At 45.4% G+C, this 13972-nt stretch overlaps 1 protein-coding gene across 1 annotated transcript in view; it reads left to right on the top strand.

Moving 5' to 3' along the window:
* Window positions 1-12396, top strand: part of LOC124002199 (intersectin-2-like) — a 35723-nt gene extending 23327 nt beyond the window's left edge. The window contains exons 23-40 of the mRNA XM_046309540.1: window positions 838-1034; window positions 1190-1245; window positions 1335-1501; window positions 1590-1635; window positions 1750-1871; window positions 1968-2064; window positions 2194-2388; window positions 5569-5690; window positions 5773-5879; window positions 5995-6178; window positions 6439-6537; window positions 6749-6916; window positions 7017-7229; window positions 7452-7570; window positions 7738-7820; window positions 7922-8005; window positions 11001-11174; window positions 11435-12396. Coding sequence (XP_046165496.1) covers window positions 838-1034; window positions 1190-1245; window positions 1335-1501; window positions 1590-1635; window positions 1750-1871; window positions 1968-2064; window positions 2194-2388; window positions 5569-5690; window positions 5773-5879; window positions 5995-6178; window positions 6439-6537; window positions 6749-6916; window positions 7017-7229; window positions 7452-7570; window positions 7738-7820; window positions 7922-8005; window positions 11001-11174; window positions 11435-11592 — 2391 coding nt within the window. The 3' untranslated portion in view covers window positions 11593-12396. The remainder of the gene's footprint in view (window positions 1-837; window positions 1035-1189; window positions 1246-1334; window positions 1502-1589; window positions 1636-1749; window positions 1872-1967; window positions 2065-2193; window positions 2389-5568; window positions 5691-5772; window positions 5880-5994; window positions 6179-6438; window positions 6538-6748; window positions 6917-7016; window positions 7230-7451; window positions 7571-7737; window positions 7821-7921; window positions 8006-11000; window positions 11175-11434) is intronic.
* Window positions 12397-13972: the final 1576 nt, after the last annotated feature.

Below are 13972 nucleotides of genomic sequence, written 5' to 3'. Positions count from 1 at the left end.
TCAGAGCATTGTCTTCAAATTTGGTTGCCTTGCAGACAAGCAAGCAAATTTAAAGACAATGCTCTGATCATTGGCTGATCGCTCCCAACCAATAGGAATCCCCACCCAGTTGACTACTTTAAAATGGTGAAGCCCTCACTGGCAATATCCCTGCAAAAAATAAACGGTTATATCCGTGATGAGTCCTCTAACTCCGTGTTTACGAACTCGAGTACTCCCAACAGTACACATTTTTATTATAGCCCCAGACAAACGTACCTGATTCAACTTGTCAACTAATCATCAAGGAGGTGTGTTTGTCCCGGGCTAAAAGACATACAGAGCTCCATGTATGCGTGTGTAAATATATGATGCAGGTACTTGAGGACCAGAGTTGGGGAAACACTGCTCTGACTTAACGCTGTGTTGCTACCAGACCGATTATTCCTTATGCCTACTCTGATATACACACAGATTCAGACTGCACTGGTTAAATGGAAGGGACTGGTGTAAGGAATATGACAGAATCTCCCTCCAGCCTGCTTACACCAGTCTAAAACCAGTCAGGAACTTTTAAATTCACAAGGAGTGAAAAAGGAGAGCTAGGGTCTAGCGCACCTAATAATTAGCTGGTTGATGAGCTGAATCGGGTTAGTTACGACTGGGGTTGGATTGAAAACCTGCAGGAGGGTAGCTCTCCAGGAGCAGGGTTGGGAGAGCCCTGAACTACAATCTCCCAATTTGACTTTGACCCCTGTCCTTCGGATCTCTCTCCCCCTCAATCTCTTCCGTCCCTCTGTCCACCCTCTTCCTTCGCTGTCTTTAACTCCCTCCACCCCTTGTTCTTTCCTTCTGTAGGTGGCGGGTAGCCTGCAGGCCCAGGCTCTGTGTTCGTGGACAGCTAAGACAGAGAGCCATCTGAACTTCAGTAAGGACGATGTGATCTGGGTGCTGGAGCAGCAGGACAGCTGGTGGCTGGGGGAGCTCAACGGGGCGCAAGGCTGGTTCCCCAAAACATATGTCACACTCCTGGGAGAGAATGAAGACACCACCAAGTAAATACACGCCACACAGTTTTTCTTTGTTTTTTTCCCTCACACACACAGTTTTGGCAAACAGGCCCTTTTGTTATCAGTGAAGGAATTCAGTCATGTGTGTGTGTTTACTTATGTTATAACCGTTTTCATAATGTATATTTGTCTTGTTCCAGCTCGATAAATTCCCCTCCGGATGGCTCTGAAGCCACAGATGCTGCTCAACAGGAAGGTAGTTTGACGTTTGTGTCTCTGAGAGCTCATGTTTTGTGTCATCCAATCAGAATGTCTCTGAGGTTATGTTTTGTGTCGTACAATCAGAGTACGTGGCGCTGTACACCTATGAGAGCCCAGAGCCTGGCGACCTGACATTTAGGGAGGGTGATGTCATCCTGGTGACCCAGAGAGAGGGAGAGTGGTGGAGCGGAGGCATCGGAGACCGCACCGGGGTGTTCCCTTCTAACTACGTCAAACCCAAAGACACAGACGTAAGACGCATGCAAACACACGCACAGTGTACTGCAACTTGTACCCGGCTTGCTCTTAAGACCTAAGTACGGTAACTTGTTGTTTCAGACATCCAGCAACTCTGGAAAGTCAGGTCAGCCTGGGAAGAAACCAGGTAAGGACATCACACTACATTATTCCCATGCTGGGAAAGTACAGCCTGGCTGCTCCTTTTTCCCTCTCAACGTTCCTCTAAATCTGATGGAACTCCCTACTTGTGCGCGTGCAGAGATAGCCCAGGTGAGCACAACGTACACGGCCACGGGGACAGAGCAGCTCAGCCTGGCGCCAGGACAGCTTATCCTCATCCTCAGCAAGAACCCCACCGGCTGGTGGCTCGGAGAACTGCAGGTTGGCTGACTGACTGGTTTAGACTAGAATGAAATCGGGCAATATGATTTTGATCGATACAATTTGCTTTGAATTGTTGATTGATTCATCTCTAAGGCGCGGGGAAAGAAGCGTCAGAAGGGTTGGTTTCCTGCCTCGCACGTCAAAATGCTGGGATCCAACAGCGGCAAGTCCACGCCAGCACCTCTACCAGGTAAAACACGCACCTATCTCAGGACACACACGTCTTTAGTAGGTAATGGGTGAAGAAGACCGTCCATCCTTTATTTGGAACTTCTATGCCCTCTCACACCTTGCTCTCCTCTCTCTCCCTCTCCTCCAGTGTGTCAGGTCATTGCCATGTACGACTACAAGGCAGCCAACGAGGACGAAATGAGCTTCTCCAAGGGTCAACTGATCAGTGTGTTCGACAAGAACGACCCCGATTGGTGGAAAGGGGAGGTCAACGGGGTCACCGGTCTGTTCCCAACTAATTACGTCAAGATGACCACTGCCGACACCGACCCCAGCCAGCAATGTGAGTACATCACTTTTTTGATGTGCGTTTCCAAAGTTTCTCAATTTGAAGTGTTCACATGACAGGGTGGGCAGATATATGCCTACCAGTACACATGACAGGTAAGATGGTATGTAAGATGTTAGTAGAGCCAGTTAGCATGGTGAGTCAGACTAGTCTAAAGTTTACCCCCCCCCAAACTACACAACTGATTCAAATAATCAAAGCTTGATAATGAGTTGGTTATTTGAATCAGCTGGGTATCGCCAGGGCAAAAACCAAAACGTGCACCAACTTTGGGAAACCCTGGGTAAGAATTTAGCAACAGTGTTATTTATACTCTTGGGCGAAATCTTTCCCTGTTGATTCCTTTCTACCATTTCTTCTAATTGTCACCTGTTCATCAATCCATCCATTCTTCTCACTCATGTTTTCCTTTCCCTTCTCTCCCTCTTTCCCTCCCTTCCTCTTTTCTCTCGCCTCTTCATCTCTTTCTCTCTGTAGGGTTGTAGTGTCTCCTTCTCCTCCTCTCCGTCTGAGACCCACTATCATGCTCTCGACTGTTGGAGGCCCCGCCCCTTTACTAACCTCTGACCTCTAACCTCTGACCTTCTGCCTGTGTCTGTTTTGGAGTGGGTTGACGTTATCCTTGAGCACAAATCTAGGGTCAGACTAGCCAGCCCATAATGCTAACTTGTTAAAGGGATAGTGCAAAATATGGAAATTAAGCCTTTTTCTTACTTACCCAGAGTCAGATGAACTCGTGGAAACCTTTTTTAATTCTGCATGCAGTTTAAAGGTGCAATCATCCATGACTTAATCTGTCATTGGGTAAGTAGACAAATGCTGCAATTGCCATAATCTTGCTCTGTCACTTTAACCACGAGGGGAATGAAATAACATCTGTGCCAGTGGTTAGGGTTTAACTTCTACCTACTCTACCACTGATACAGGGTCTGATAGGTTGTCATCCCTTAGTGCAGCGTTGCCCAAACTCTGTTCTGGTGACCCAAGGGGTGCACGTTTTTGTCCTAGTACTACACAGCTGACTCAAACAATCAAAGTTTGATGATGAGATGATCATTTGAATCAGTGCTAGGGCAAAACCCCTAATGACCACTCCTTGGGCTACCCAGGACTGAGTTTGGGCAACGCTGCCCTAATGATCAGAGTTAGCATTAACGTTAGGTAACCTGATCCTAGATCTGTGGTTCGGGGAAGCTACCTGGAGCATCTGTCCCTTTCCTTCCTGCTTTTTCAAGTCAACTCCCTCCAACTGGCTTTTTTTAACCTGGGACTGAACCAAGAGCTGAGATTTGACCCGTCTGTCTGTATCCCTGCTGTCCTTAATGCATCCAATGACTTTTCTGACCTGATGTAGGACCCCTGGCTGAATCTAAAGAAAAACGTATGCAAGTTGAAACAAACATGCACATTCCTAAACGGTTTTCTATATTAGGACAATGTTTTGGTGTTTGGTGACCCTGAAGTGTAATGACTCTAATGTTGATCTAGTGGGTCTCTCTCTGTGGCTGTCCCCCTTCACCTGCCCCCTCCTTTCCTCCCATTTTCTCTTAGAAGGAGCGACAGATACTTTTATTAGCCCCATTTTTATTTTATTTATCATTTAAGGAAGTTCAGCTCGCAAAGAACCCACTGATTCCTTACTGATTCAATAATGATGAGTCGTTTGCGTTGGCCACACTGTATTTGTTAGAGGATTTGTGACAATCAAAAAGGAGTCCCCTCTGATTCAACTGGAACGCTTCATCATTGACTGAATTCTAACAATTAATTTGCTTGGGCCACTGTGTGTGTTTTTCGAAAGCCGTACCTGATTGTGATGATTCATAGCTCTTTGAATCAACTCTTTGAGCTTTGCAGTGTTCAAGAGCAGAACAAACAACTAGTTAGAATCGCACCTTAATTCCTCTGGCGTTGACTATATTATTCTGATTACTGATGCTGTTTCTCTGCTGTGCCTATTTCCGTTTTAGTGCATGATCAAGCTAGAGTGAAGTAGCTAGCTGCTGTAACACTGAAAAGGAAACGAATCTATGCAAACTAATGGATGTTGTTGGACAACCAAGCACTGTCCAGGGGTTGGATTGCTCTTTCTCTGCATCCTACTACAGCTCCTCCTACTCTCTTCTGCTAAAGGGCTTGTTCCACGTGAGACGATTTTTTGAAAATGTACCTCTGTCTTTGCTTCTATCTGAGTCTTGCCCAACCGGTAGTGTGGAGCCGGCTGCGTAGAGTCCAGTTGGACACCAATGACAAAGGAATAAGGGCGCCGTCTGCCGCCCGGTTTGGGCTTATCTGAATCCATGGTGAAATTAAAGGCTGCTTTTGAAATGTGTGTCGTCATCCCTGGGTGTGAATGTTAGGACAGCACTAACGGTATGTCCGTTTGTCTGTGGAAGAGATCAGTGTGTGTTTACAGTCAACACAACACCATTGCTATCTGAAATAAACACCCACAGTTTCAGAACTGGAACACAGTATCTAGATATTCTGATCTCTGGTTACCGTTTTATTTACCAGGTGTCTTCCCAAGGCAGGGTGACCGTTATCTTGGTCATCTGGAAGTACACACAGTCCTTCTCCTATTTTGGTACAACAGATTTAGCTGCTTGTCTTGCTATGGGCTTAGTGTCTGTGGATGAGAGGGCAGGAGGGATAGAGAGGACAAGGTAAGGGAGAGAGGAGAACACCAGTTAGAGGGTTGGCTAAAGCGAGAGCATCTCATAGCTGGGCAGAGAGAGACAGCAGAGAGAGCATGAGTTTACACAGTGAAGACAAGCTGCAGTTTCTAAGGCTCTGGGGTAAAACAGAAGAGGGGAGGGATACTGGGAAAGAGAAGGAGACCACCTGTATGGGACTCCACGGCTGTCAGAATGGGCACTCTGCACAAGGTAAGAGTGCCCTTGCTTTTGGTGAATGTGTGTGGTTGGTTCTGAGACAGACTATCGATTGATGGGTTTAGGGGAGTGTGTGTGTTTTCAGAGTGACTGTGCGTTACTGTTCTGAGTATATACAGACGTAGGATCCTAATTTGACCATTATTGTCTCAGCAAAATAATCCTGCAGCTACAGGAAAATTCGTAGCAACAAAAAAGTGATCAAATTAAGATCCTGCATCTGTATGATTCCCTCCTCTCACTTGCTCTCTCGCTCTCTCTCTCGCTCTCTCTCTCTCAGGGTGTGCTGACCTGAACAGTCTAGACTCTATGAGTCCCCAGGAGAGGAAGAGACAGGGCTACATCCACGAGCTCCTCCAGACAGAGGAGAGATATGTGGAGGACCTCCAGATAGTCATGGAGGTAACACACCAACATAGACGCTAGAATTATTGCGCACACACACACAGCAAGCACACTTATGTACTCTACTCTGTGTATTCAGGTGTTCCATAAGCCCATGTCTGAGTCGGGCCGTCTGACAGAGGCAGAGATGGCCATGATCTTTGTCAACTGGAAGGAGCTCATCGCCTGCAACACCAAACTGCTAAAGTAGGTATTGACGTGGAGTGGGTTTAGGTGTGTGTGTTCACCAGTATGAGTGTCTCGGGCCAGATGGTAAGAACATGTGGTGTTTGTGTCTAAATGTGTGTGTATGTGCTCGTAGGGCTCTGCGTGTGCGTAAGAAGACAGGGGGTGAGAACATGCCTGTCCAGGTGATCGGGGACATCTTGGCGTCCGAGCTGGCTCACCTCCAGCCTTACATCCGGTTCTGCTCCTGTCAACTCAACGGAGCTGCTCTGCTACAGAGTAGGACTGACAACCAACAGGACTTTAAAGACTTCCTCAAGGTGAGAGGGGGAGACTGGGAGGGAGGGAGCATGAAAGAACATGCAGTGAGTGAAGGAAGACAAGAGTACAGAGAGAGGAATTGAATGAAAAGACAACACATTTAAGTTGGAAGAAGGGGCGGGAGGTAGAATACAGCAGGAGAACGTGGGGTTGAGTGGAGGAGGAGAACGTGAACATTTCTGATGCATACCAACCGGAGAGAGCTGATTATACATGGAAGGTTGTGTGTTCATATTAAATATTGTTTTTTCTCCATCAGAAAATCGCCACAGACTACCGCTGTAAAGGCATGCCCTTATCCAGCTTCCTGCTGAAGCCCATGCAGAGGATCACACGCTACCCTCTACACATCAAAAATGTAAGTGTGCGCGTGCGTCTTTGTCTGCGTGTATAGTACCTGTGTGTGTGTGTGCGCGTGTGTATAAGTCATGTGAGTGTGTGTGTGTGTACTTTTAACCTGTGTGTATTTTCCATCTGTGTTTGCTCTTTGGAAAGCACTTTGACAACTGCTGATGTAAAAAGATTGGTGTGTGTGTGTGTATTTAACCCCTGTCTATTGGTTGTCTCAGATCCTGGAGAGTACCCAGGAGGACCATGCAGACCGCAGGCCTTTGAGAGAGGCTCTGGAGCGGGCTGAGGAGCTCTGTTCTCAGGTCAACGAGGGAGTCAGGGAGAAGGAGAATTCTGACAGGCTGGAGTGGATACAGTCACATGTACAGTGTGAGGGAGTCACAGAGGTAGACACAGACGCGCACACCGTATATACACACACACACACACACACACACACACAGTATCTCAAACACATCTGTAACCCTCCCTCTCTCTCCCTCGCAGAACTTGGTGTTTAACTCTCTGACTAACTGCCTGGGGCCCCGTAAGCTGCTCCACAGTGGGAAGGTGTATAAGATTAAGAGCAATAAGGAGCTGTGGGCTTTCCTCTTTAACGACTTCCTGCTGCTCACCCACGCTGCCAAACAGTTCAGCTCCTCAGGACCGGACAAGCTCTTCAGCACCAAGAACAACACACAGCTCAAGATGTATAAACCGGTGAGAAACAAACGGCATGGACGTGCTCGCACACGCTGGCAATTATTCCAAATGGCTAATTTTGACAAGGTATAGTAAAGGGCACTTCCTATTTGAAAAGTGTCACTCATCGGAGCCCGTTCAAATTGAGAACATCCCCGTATCCAGTTTCTCAATGGTTATGGCATGTATTATGGCACGGTTATGACATCCTTATGAAGTGTCTTATGTTTCCTCCTGTAGCCGGTGTTCCTCAACGAGGTTCTGGTGAAGTTGCCGGACCCCTCCAGTGAAGAGCCCTTCTTCCACATCTCCCACATCGACCGAGTCTACAGCCTCAAAACCGAGAACATCAACGAGAGGTACACACGGGCACAAACACAAATGCAGGTGCACACACACTAAAATGCAGGTGCACACACACTAAAATGCAGGTGCACACACACTAATATGCAGGGACTCCACTCGCATTCCATTACCCTTGCTCATGGTGTGTGTGTGTGTGTTGTGTGTACTTTTCGTTCTGCAGGACGGCCTGGGTGCAGAAGATTAAAGCTGCCTCAGAGGACTTCTTAGAGACTGATAAGAAAAAGAGAGAGAAGGCATACCAAGGTCAGTTTTCTGTTTTTCTCTCTCTCACACGCACACACACACTCCAATAGTTAAAGCAGAAGTCCTAGTAGTGGTGTGACTATTCTCGTGTGTGTGCGCAGCTCGTTCCCTGAAGGCCAGTGGAATCGGCCGGCTGTTAGTCACCATCCTGGAGGCCACTGAACTCAAGTCCTGCAAATCCAACGGTGAGTTTTATAAACATTCATACATAGTGGCAAGAAAAAGTATGTGAACCCTTTGGAAATACCTGGATTTCTACATAAATTGGTCACCAAATTTGGTCGGACCTTCTTCTAGGTCACAACAATAGACAAACTAATAACACACAAAGAATGATGTTTTCATGTCTTTATTGAACACACTATGTAAACATTCACAGTGCAGGGTGGACCATTCCTCTTTACAAAACTGTTTCAGTTCAGCAATATTCTTGGGATGTCTGGTGTGAACTGCTTTCTCGAGGTCATGCCTCAGCATCTCAATCGGGTTGAGGTCAGGACTCTGACTGGGCCACTCCAGAAGGCGTATTTTCTTCTGTTGAAGCCATTCTGTTGTTGATTTACTTCTGTGTTTTGGGTCGTGGTCCTGTTGCATCACCCAACTTCTATTGAGCTTCAACTGGCGAACAGATAGCCTGACATTCTCCTGCAAAATGTCTTGATAAACGTGGGAATTCATTTTTCTGTCGATGGTAGCATGCTGTCCAGGCCCTGAGGTAGCAAAGCAGCCCCAAACCATGATCCTCCCCCACCATCATTTACAGTGGGGATGAGGTTTTGATGCTGGTCTGCTGTGCCTTTTTTTTCTCCACACATAGTGTTATGTTCCTTCCAAACAACTTAACTTCAGTTTAATCTGTACACAGAATATTTTGCCAGTTCCGCTGCAGAACATCCAGGTGCTCTTTTGTGAACTTCAAACATACAGCAATGTTTTTTTTGGACAGCAGTGGCTTCTTCCATAGTGTCTTCCCATGATCACCAATCTTGTTTAGTGTTTTACATATCGCACACTTGTGAACAGAGATGTTAGTATGTTCCAGAGATTTCTGTAAGTCTTCAGCTGACACTCTAGGATTCTTCCTCACCTCATTGAGCATTCTGCGCTGTGCTCTTGCAGTCATCTTTGCAGGACGGCCACTCCTAGGGAGAGTAGCAACAGTGCTGAAATGTCTCCATTTATAGACAATTTGTCTTACCGTGGACTGATGAACATCGAGACTTTTGTAACCCTTTCCAGCTTTATACAAGTCAACAATTCTTAATCTTAGGTCTTCTGAGATCTCTTGTTCGAGGCATGGTTCACATCAGGCAATGCTTCTTGTGAATAACAAACTCACATTTTGTGAGTTTTTTTATAGGGCAAGGCAGCTCTAACCAACATCTCAAATCTTGTCTCATTGATTGGACTCCAGGTTAGCTGACTCCAATGAGCTTTTGGAGAAGTCATTAGCCTAGGGGTTCACATACTTTTTCCAACCTACACTCTGAATGTTTAAATGATGTATTCGATATCAACAAGAAAAATACAATAATTTGTGTGTTATTAATTTAAGCACACTGAGTCTGCCTATTGTTGTGACTTAGATGATCAGATCAAATTTGATGACCAGTTTATGCAGAAATCCAGGTAATTCCAAAGGGTTCATACAGTGCCTTGCGAAAGTATTCGGCCCCCTTGAACTTTGCGACCTTTTGCCACATTTCAGGCTTCAAACATAAAGATATAAAACTGTATTTTTTTTGTGAAGAATCAACAACAAGTGGGACACAATCATGAAGTGGAACGACATTTATTGGATATTTCAAACCTTTTTAACAAATCAAAAACTGAAAAATTGGGCGTGCAAAATTATTAAGCCCCTTTACTTTCAGTGCAGCAAACTCTCTCCAGAAGTTCAGTGAGGATCTCTGAATGATCCAATGTTGACCTAAATGACTAATGATGATAAATACAATCCACCTGTGTGTAATCAAGTCTCCATATAAATGCACCTGCACCTTGATAGTCTCAGAGGTCCGTTAAAAGAACAGAGAGCATCATGAAGAACAAGGAACACACCAGGCAGGTCCAAGATACTGTTGTGAAGAAGTTTAAAGCCGGATTTGGATACAAAAAGATCTCCCAAGCTTTAAACATCCCAAGGAGCACTGTGCAAGCGATAATATTGAAATGGAAGGAATATCAGACCACTGCAAATCTACCAAGACCTGGCCGTCCCTCTAAACTTTCAGCTCATACAAGGAGAAGACTGATCAGAGATGCAGCCAAGAGGCCCATGATCACTCTGGATGAACTGCTGAGGTGGGACACTCTGTCCATAGGACGAACAATCAGTCGTATATTGCACAAATCTGGCCTTTTATGGAAGAGTGACAAGAAGAAAGCCATTTCTTAAAGATATCCATAAAAAGTGTTGTTTAAAGTTTGCCACAACCACCTGGGAGACACACCAAACATCTGGAAGAAGGTGCTCTGGTCAGATAAAACCAAAATGGAATTTTTTGGCAACAATGAAAAACATTATGTTTGATGTAAAAGCAACACAGCTCATCACCCTGAACACTATCCCCACTGTCAAACATGGTGGTGGCAGCATCATGGTTTGGGCCTGCTTTTCTTCAGCAGGGACAGGGAAGATGGTTAAAATTGATGGGAAGATGGAGCCAAATACAGGACCATTCTGGAAGAAAACATACAGTTTTATATCTTTATGTTTGAAGCCTGAAATGTGGCAAAAGGTCGCAAAGTTCAAGGGGGCCGAATACTTTCGCAAGGCACTGTATATACTTTTTCTTGCCACTGTAGTTTATCTACACAGCAGACATGGACTAGTACCACTTATTACAATGGGGAAGGTTCACTTAAGCAGTAAAGCCCGGGCGGGGGGGGGGGGCATATACCACAAACCCCCGATAGGTGCCTTATTGCTAATATAAACTGGTTACCAGTGTAATTAAAGCAGTAAAAATAAATGTTTTGTCATACCCATGGTATACGGTCTGATATACCACGGCTGTCAGCCAATCAGCATTCAGGGCTCGAACCACCCAGTTTATAAACGTAAACATGGCACTTGTACAGACTGTATTCGTGACTTGAGCACTGGTATGTATTAAAACCTTCCCCCCCCCCTCATCCTCTCTCCTTGTCATCCCGCTCCTCCTCTTCCTCTCCCAGGTAAGAGTAACCCTTATTGTGAGGTAACCATGGGGGCTCAGATCTACACCTCTAGGACCCTCAGTGACACGGTCAACCCCAAGTGGAACTTCAACTGTCAGTTCAACATCAGAGATTTGTACCAGGACGTCCTTTGCATCACCATCTTCGAGAGGGACCAGTTCTCCCCTGACGGTCAGCACGCACACACATATCCAGACACTCTGGCCGCGCTGGCCAGGCAGACTCAATTCAGACGCGTGCCAGGTCTCAAATAGTTGTTGAACATATCAGCTCACCACGTCAAATGATAGAGCAATCGCATGCCCGACTGTGCAGTTGGTGTAGTTACGGTTTATGTATCGCAGCGTCTGCAATGTAGTCGGCCTGGAACGCAACCTCTATGTCTAATGTGTCGGACTGCTAACCAGTCTCTCCTCTCTGCCGTTTCCCAGACTTCCTGGGTCGCACGGAGGTTCCCGTGGCGACCATAAAGAAGGAGTTGGAGAACAAGGGTCCAGCGACACGCCGTCTGCTCCTCCACGAGGTCCCCACTGGAGAGGTGTGGGTCCGCCTCGACCTGCAGCTCTTTCAAAACAGAGCATCCAAATAAGGACCTCTGGGCCAACACTGGACATCCAAATAAAGACGTCCTGCAACTCTTCCAAACGAAGGACGCCAAAATAAGGACATCCTGGTCTGCCGCCACGCTGGAGGTTCTTGGTAGAAATTGTATGTAACTGCTGGTCCTAATGGTTAAGTTTGGGGTTGCCGGATCCTAGATCTGTGGTTAAGCCAGGGCTAACTTTTACCTGGAGCTGCCATGGGTAACACTAACCACCTGATGAGCTAATGGGAATCCTCCCCTCCCTCATCGGAGATCAGACGTTCAGTCCTAAGCACTGATCTGAAGACAGTTTCTAGCCTTTGAGGTTTGACTGGGGATAGGCAGGGTTGGGTTAGTGTAAAGCTGATCCTAGATCTGTGTTTAGGAGCAGCTTCTAGCAGTAGTGGTTCTTCTTGAACCAGCACAAACACTTATGGCCTATGCACTCCTCTGCTACTGACTCTCACTCTGCCAAGTATGCTTGTTGTAAACTCAACCCAGGCCAATGTTTGTTGAAACTGTATTTATTTCATTACAGATAGTCTTAAATAAATAAGTAAATATTTGTTAAAGCTAAGATGTTGTTTGGGAAAGTAATATGAGGTCAAATGGAGAGCGGTTGGAAAAGTGTGGTCCTTCTTGCCACAATAGTTTACCACTGGACATGAGACTAATCTCAGGATTGAAGTCTTCTTCCTTTTGCTGCCAGTCTATATTACTGTATCAAAACCTGCTTCTTTTATTTTGTCTCAATCCGTTCATTTTTCTCTCTTATTAGTATAGTAACATTAAAGATACATGTGCAGAGGATTTTTAAGATACTGTGGCGACACTGAGATCTGACTGAGTTTTAAAAGGACCGGTCTGTCTGACTCCCTTTAATGCTTGTTATACTAGACAACATACTTCTGCCATGTGCTCCCTCTCCAATATATGGGTGTTTCAATGGTATAGTTTATTTTGTCTTTGATCTCTTATAAATGTTGGGGAGGTCTTGTTCTTTAATTGTGGTTTAGTTGCCTCAAATCCTAAAAGGGAAAAGTCTCTTTTTGTTTCTTCCACTCCCGGGCCCATATTCAGAGGTTCAGAGTAGGAGTGCAGACATAGGATCAGTTTTTCCTTTTAGATCATGATGATATGGATAGAGGGGACCTGATCCTTGATTAGCACTAGCCTGGTTCCAGATCTGTTTGTGCTTTTGCCTACTCCATTGTCAAGCCAAACATGTTCTGCATGATGATTCGGTTAGGAGTAGGCAAGAGAGCAGAAACAGACTATGACACCCAGGCTAGATCAGCACTCCTACTCTGGGATACTCAGTGAATATGGGCCCAGATGCCTCCAGTGGCTCTATAACCATTAAGTGGTGTGGCCGCAGATGACTGGTGAGCCAGAGCGGCTCTTATTGATTTTAATTTATGCAACTATCCAGAGATTTTGATCATCAAAGCATTGTATTCAGTGTCTGAAAAATCTTTCAGTAGCCTTTCATATTTTACAAAGGATTTCCAAGAATAGTCTTTGAAGGATAACATCCCATTTGAACTATATTATGTAAGTCTTAAGTTTGTAAGACAGGAAGTGATTAGCTGGACAGCCAAGTAAAGTACCGATCTATCAGACTCTCGCTGCCCTTTTCTCCTAATTTTATACTGAACAAAAATGTAAACAAACAATTTCAGTGATTTTACTGAGTTACAGTTCATATCAGGAAATCAGTCAATTGAATCAATTCTTTAGGCCCTAATCCATGGATTTCACAAAACTGGGCAGGGGCGCAGCTGTGGGTGGGCCTGGGAAGAAATAGGCCCACCCACTTGAGGTTTCCCCCACAAAAGGGCTTTATTGCAGACAGAAATACTCCTCAGTTTCATCAGCTGTCTGGTTGGCTGGTCTCAGACGATCCCGCATGTGAAGAAGTCTGATTTGGAGGTGCTGGGCTGGCGTGGTTACATGTGGACTGTGAGGCCGGTTGGACATACTGTAAAATTCTCTAAAACTAAGTTGGAGGCGGTTTATGGTAAAGAAATTAACTTTAAATTCTGACAACCGCTCTGGTGGACATTCCTGCAGTCTGCATGTGTGACAAAACGGCACATTTTAGAGTGGCCTTTTATTGTCCCCAGCACAAGGTACACCTGTGTAATGATCATGCTGTTTAATTAGCTTCTTGATATGCCACACCTGTCAGGTGGATGGATTATCTTGGCAAAGGAGAAATGCTCACTAACAGGGATGTAAACAAATGTGTGCACCATATTTGAGAGAAATAAGCTTTTTGTGCATATGGAACATTCCTGGGATCTTTTATTTCAGCTCATGAAACATGGGACCAAAACTTTACATGTTGTGTTTATATTTTTGTTCAGTATAATTTGAGTCTTCT

Source organism: Oncorhynchus gorbuscha, linkage group LG17 (assembly GCF_021184085.1).
Source record: "Oncorhynchus gorbuscha isolate QuinsamMale2020 ecotype Even-year linkage group LG17, OgorEven_v1.0, whole genome shotgun sequence".
NCBI classification, from domain to species: domain Eukaryota; kingdom Metazoa; phylum Chordata; class Actinopteri; order Salmoniformes; family Salmonidae; genus Oncorhynchus; species Oncorhynchus gorbuscha.
This window is presented reverse-complemented; position numbering and strand designations above follow the sequence as displayed.